General features: G+C 44.3%; 1 protein-coding gene across 1 annotated transcript in view; it reads left to right on the top strand.

The window, feature by feature from the left end:
* The first annotated feature begins 5,415 nt into the window (after positions 1-5,415).
* The window catches only part of TOPAZ1 (testis and ovary specific TOPAZ 1), an 85,894-nt gene continuing 85,307 nt past the window's right edge, over positions 5,416-6,002 (top strand). The window contains 2 exon segments of the mRNA XM_075995110.1: positions 5,416-5,790; positions 5,793-5,873. Of these exon segments, the coding sequence (XP_075851225.1) occupies positions 5,535-5,790; positions 5,793-5,873 (337 nt within the window). The 5' untranslated portion in view covers positions 5,416-5,534.

Here is a 6,002-nt window from a genome sequence, read left to right as displayed (position 1 = left end):
CGGCAATTTCATATCTGTCTCCTGTTCATTGAGATATAGCCATAAATTTTCTTTTACTTTCCTTAATAAAGCCCTGAAATGGCTCGACTTCGGGGCTAACACACATCTCTCTTTTTTTCTGGTGTTGGCCCTTTTTCCATCTGGAAAAAGAAAAATAAACTTTTCCTTCTTTCTATCCTAAACTCTATGTGAGAAATCTTTCTCCACCTGCCATGAGCACCTAGTAAGTTTTCCACCCTAACGCCTGTAATAAAAGATATATTAACAAGAGAAAAGCATCCACGCTTATTTCATGTAAGTTTTACGTCACACAGGAGGCTTCAGAAATGAAGACCCACAGAAAAAGGGAAATGTGTGCTTTTATGTTTAGATTTGATGAAGAATAGAAAGTCATGCAGAAGTATGATTGGACAAGAGGTATGATGTAAGGGTAACAAACTAGGGAGAACTTAGCAAGGCTTTTTTCTTCAGATTCTTCTGTGTCCCTGTGTCTTCAGAGTTAAGGATATTGTGTTCTTGCGGGAGTAGGAAGCACACCTCTGGAACAATGGGCTTTGACCTACTTCAGGAGAAGGTCAGCTAGATTTCATGGCCTGTTTCAGGGGAGAAAGTGTGGGGGAAGGTGAGAGTGACCTTCCTGCTTCTGCCATTGGGGGTAGCATGTCCTGAATCCCATCACTCCCAACAAAAACAGAGGAATGTAATAAGGGGAATCAGATAAAAGAACTGAGAAATCAAGTGGGATTCGGTGGGGTGAACAGATATAACAGCAGGAAGCCACCACTGCCCCTAGGCTGGAAGGTCAAACAGACCTCAAGGCACATGGCTGAAGCTGCACCAGAGAGCATCTGGAAGCTCTCTGGAGCACCAGAGGGACCATGGAGAGATGGAGCCCCAGGGGAGCTGCAGCTGCTGTTTGATAGGCAGCATGAGGCAGAAATCAATGGGGGGGGGGGAGCTTCCCCTTCACTTTTCTACCACGATTCTCTATTGGCCAGCTCACCTAGGAGCATGGAAGATGCAGGCTGCAGGGGTTGGGCTCTGTGATTCATAGCAGGGCAGCAGAACAGTATGAAATTGCTCTGACTATAAACTGGCCAAGGAGTGGCACATAAAGAATAGAAGTTATGATGTTAGAGTTGATAAATATTAGCACCCGAAAAGTTTGTTAGTCATACAGATGTTTGTATAGATAGGACATGGATTCATATGGCCAGTTTTATGAGCATGTGACTTCTGTAGTTGAACAGAGCTTGGTTTAATGCTCTGCTGTCATTGTCTTGAAACTAAATTTTTAAACACAGGGCTCTGAGTTTTCATTTTGTACTGGGACCCATAAATTATGTAGCCAGTCCAATAACTGTGGATCAATATTCTAAAACTAGTAGAGTACAGAGAATGTGGCTCTGCTGTCTTCTTTCCAGGATAGAACTAGGACCTGCCATGCACAAGGGACATTGAAGAAGGAATGACCCTGAAGTTGACTTCAAGGGCTGGGCAATAGTGTCCATCAGGATATAGGGGCAAAGCCAGAGGGGTAAAAAAAAAAAAAAAAAAAAGGAAAGGGCTAGAAAATAAGGGACTCCCAGGCACCCATGTTAGTTCATCTTTGTGTGGACTGAGATGTAACCCAATAGGTATAGATAAATAAATATTCTGCTCCATGTTCTGGATTCCTAAGTATGTGAAATCTGCCACTAGGAAGACACAGTCTTTTCTGATAAATGACAGTGCCTACCCTTTCTACACATTGCCATACACGATAGTAGGCTTATGACAATCATTTCACTAAAGAGAACAGAAGATCCATGAATATGTAACAGAGTAGGTGTTACATAGACATGGAAGTGTAAAATTGACAGTGGGGAATGTATAATAGAGGGAATGGCCTGAAAAAATGGCAAAAATATTTTCTGTTTCTTTTAAACCTCACTCTTTTGAGGAACTAATACTGTATCCCTGCCTCAGGCCAGTGGTTAGGAAGGGCAGGGGAGTGTCCTTTGTGCTATAGAAGATGGCTCAGCAGAGCTGTCTGGAAGCCCAGGGCAGGCAGGCAGAGGTCTGGGTGGAGGTCATGAGAAACCTCCCTTTAAAAGCTCTGTATTCTAACAATGATTAAGAATTGGTACTTTAAGACTGGAGTCTGACCTTTTCCTCATTTGCCTGCAAATTAATACTTCTCTCTTTCCTGCTCCTCAAACCACGGGTCCTCATTGTTCTGATGTGGCCTCAGGGACAAGTGTATTGTTGGTAACACTTGTATAAAAAAATCTAATCTCAAGTTTCTGTGAAAGCAGTTTGGTATGAGAACTTTAAAAGCTGTAATAAAGATTAAAATTTTCTCATTCAGAACACTGAGTATACTCAGTATCTACTGGAGATTGGTTCCAGGATTCCTCAAAATACCAAAATCAGCAATGCTCAAGTTCCTTATATAAAATGGCATGATATTTGCATATAATCTGGATTCCTAATCTACACACATCCTCCTGTATACTTTATTTTATTTTATTTTTAGCGTATGATGGGGGTACAAGTGTTAAGGTTACATATATTGTCCATGGCTCCCTCCCCCCTCGAGTAAGAGCTTCAAGTGTGTCCATCCCCCAAACGTTGCACATCTTACTCGTTATGGTTGTATATACCTCTCTCTCCTGTATACTTTAAATCATCTCTAGATTATTTATAAAACCTAATACAATGTAAATGCCATGTAACTAGTTGCTATATTGTATTGGCTTTAAAATTTGTATTTTTATTGCATTATTATTTTTTATTAGCTTTTTTTTTTTTTTTTTAGTATTTTTGATCACAGTTGGTTGAATCCACACATATGGAACCCACAGATAGGCAAGGCCAACTGCACTTGATTTTGCAATTTCCTATGCTACCACGTTCTTCTCATTCCTGGTTATTTGTTTGTTTGTTTGTTTTGAGACAGATTCTTGCTCTGTCACCCTTGGTAGAATGCAGTGTCACTGCAACCTCAAACTTCTGGGCTCAAGTGATCCTCTTGCTTCAGCCTCCCGAGCAGCTGAGACTATAGGTACTCACCATGATGCCTGGTTAATTTTTAGTAGAGATGGGGTCTTGCTCTTGCTCAGGCTGGTCTCAAACTCCTGAACCCAAGTGATCCTCTTGCCTCAGCCTCCCAGAGTGCTAGGATTACAGGTGTGAGCCACTATGCCCGGGCCACTCATTCCTGTTTTACATATTTCGGTTATAGCTTATAAAAGTTTCTAAATTCCTGGGCCTATAACCAACTTCTTATTTAGACCAAAGAAGCTGGACTCTTGAATTTTCACTTTTTTTAAAAAAAACTAATATCTTTAAAGCAAATGTTTATTTGAAGGTGGTAAAGGTCAGAATTCTATAAAGTCTACCTTTTAATATATATTGATATTTTAATTTAACAAATCTAATTCACATTTATAGTCTGCTAGGCATTGTTCTACGTGCTTTACAGATATTGGCACATTTAATTCTCACAAGAGCTCTATAGGAGATACTAGTAATTCATTTTACAGATGAGGAAACTGAGACATACAGGCACAAAGTGAACTTAGAATATAGTCTGAAATGTCTAACATACTTTTAAAATAAATTTTGCTACCCTTAAACTGGTTTCCATTTTATAAGGGGTATTTACAAGGAGAATTTCTGGATCTTACAGGCCTCTTTTACTTCAGTTCTATTTTATGGAAGCTCCTAAGAACACTTGACATGAGCTGTTCATCCAAACTGCCACAATACTCACTCTATATATCATACCTAGTATTCTTGATACAATGTGTAACACACATTATATTCAAATACAATACGTCCCCTTGAAACACACAGAAAGTGAAGATTAATGGAAAATATCTGCCCTGAGGGAGACACACAAGTAAACAGTTGAAAACAGTGTATTAGCAGATAGGAAGGAACACTTGACCCCCTCAAAGTACGAGGAAAAGAGTAGCAGAGAAGTCTCCTCCAGGGGGTGACCTTTGCACCAAATCTTGAAGGAGAGAATATGTAGTGCACCAGGCAGACAAGCAAAGGAAGAATTTCCAAGACAAGCATGTAGAGAGGCACATGTATGGCAGAGTATATGAAATCTGGGGAACTCAAGTAGTAGTCCAGTGTGGCTTAAGTGCAGGGTATGTGTGGTGTTACAAGACTGTTTTCAAAAAAAGATGAAGTCATGGCTCTTATACACATGTAAAAATGAACATGTGTTAAAGATTATATTTCTCTTATCAGGCATATTTTATCGCCACTGGTTCAAAGGATAAGTCCAAACAACAAATACATTTATAGGTCAGGAAGGAAATGAACGTGGAAATGGAGGCAAAACTGGCTTCTTCACAGTTGGGATGGGAAGAGAATTAAACTTCTATTAGACATAATTTGCATGTCTGTAGACCATTGAGTTGTTATCACTTATCTACAATTTACAGAGTTGTAAAATAACTTCCACAGAATGGGAATCAGGTAATTCAGAAGGATGACTTCTATGCATAGTTTTCCATCGAAGCATAGACTTTCCCTACAATGTCAGTTGTAGACAAGACTGATTAAATATTCAGGGGTCATATCAAACTTGGTCGCAAATACCACACTAAAGAGTTGGGACTTCTGTTAGTTTTAGTATTTTAGTAAAGGAAGTTGATGAAAGGCCCAGCTGGGGAATGCTAGGATCCCCTTTAATTGGAGAGGCATGGCCTGTCAAGGAGTTGGAAGCTTGCCTGAAATGGCACAAGGATGGAGGCATGAACAAAATTTCAGAGGCTGATGTAGTAGGTCAGTCAAGAAAGTCTGAGGGCCATAGCCATGGTAGTGGCAAAGGGAAGAGTGGCTGACAAACTAAGAAAGTAGAATCAAGCTGATCTAATGAATGTGGATGTGAGGGATGAAGTGGAAAGGTTGTCTCTGCTTTCTAGATTTCTGTCTTAAACAACTGGGTGCATGGTGGTGCATCCACCAACAAGAGAGGAGCAAGTTTGTGAGGAGAGAAAAACTAACTTTTGCAGATCTGAGTTTGAGGTGCCTGCAGGATATCAGGGTGGACATATTAGGAAGGCAGTTGGAAAGGGTCTCTAGGAGACTTGATATGAAGTTAGAAGCCATTGGCCGACAGTCGTTTCAACGAGCAGCCAACGCGTGAGGAGCAGCAGCTGGGAGGAGCTCTAAAGGGTTCCAGGAAGCTCCGGCACAGTGGAAGGTACGAAGGAAGCCCGTGAGGAGCCTCACCACAGCCCCGCGCAATGAAGCCCTTGGCTCAGTCGCCGCCACCGCCTTCAGGGCGCCGCGAGGGGTCCTCCTGGAAGACAAGCCGGACTCGCGGCCCTCCTGCCGGTTGGGGCCTGCTGTGCCAGCCCGGGCCGCAGCCACGCGGGCCCCACTTCCGCTTCCGGCCCCGGGCCGAGGTGGCTGGAGGCGCCGGGCGGGCCGAAGGCTGTGGGCGCCTGGAGCAGCCTTGGCGTGGCCGGTGGGCTCCGGGTAGCAGGCGCGGCAGGGCCCCAGCGGGCAGGGCGGGCGGCCCAGGGCGGATGCGGCGGCGTCTGCCCCCGGGCCCCGTGACGGCCCCGGGGCGTGAAGGTGAAGCGCGAGGCTCGAGGAAGCGAGGCCGGCGCCTGGCGCCGGGGCCGGACGAGGCGGGAGGCTGCGGCCCTGAGGCCGCGGGGCGTGAAGAGAGCAGGAATAAAAGAATGGTGCCCCGGGCGTCTGGGAGAGAAAAGATGGAAAGTGACAAATCGGGTGAGGCGGCTGGGGCCGGGAAGGCCGCAAGGCTGCGAGCGGAGGGGCGGGGGACCAGGTGGGTTGGTCAGAGCCCTCAGGCATTGAAGCAGCCAAGGAGGCGGAGCTCCCCTTGCAATTGGGAAGACACAGAAACACTCAGTGGTTACTCCCTTTTAGCTCTTGTACCTCCGCTTCCTCCATCTTTGTCTTACCACTGGTCTTTAACTTGATTCTGCATGGTCATTTCTGATGCACATGGTTGACTAGGAGAGGGGAAA

The sequence above is a fragment of the Microcebus murinus genome, chromosome 1 (assembly GCF_040939455.1).
Source record: "Microcebus murinus isolate Inina chromosome 1, M.murinus_Inina_mat1.0, whole genome shotgun sequence".
In the NCBI taxonomy this organism is placed as follows: domain Eukaryota; kingdom Metazoa; phylum Chordata; class Mammalia; order Primates; family Cheirogaleidae; genus Microcebus; species Microcebus murinus.
Note: the sequence above shows the minus strand (reverse complement) of the source record. Positions and strands in the feature narration are given on the sequence as shown.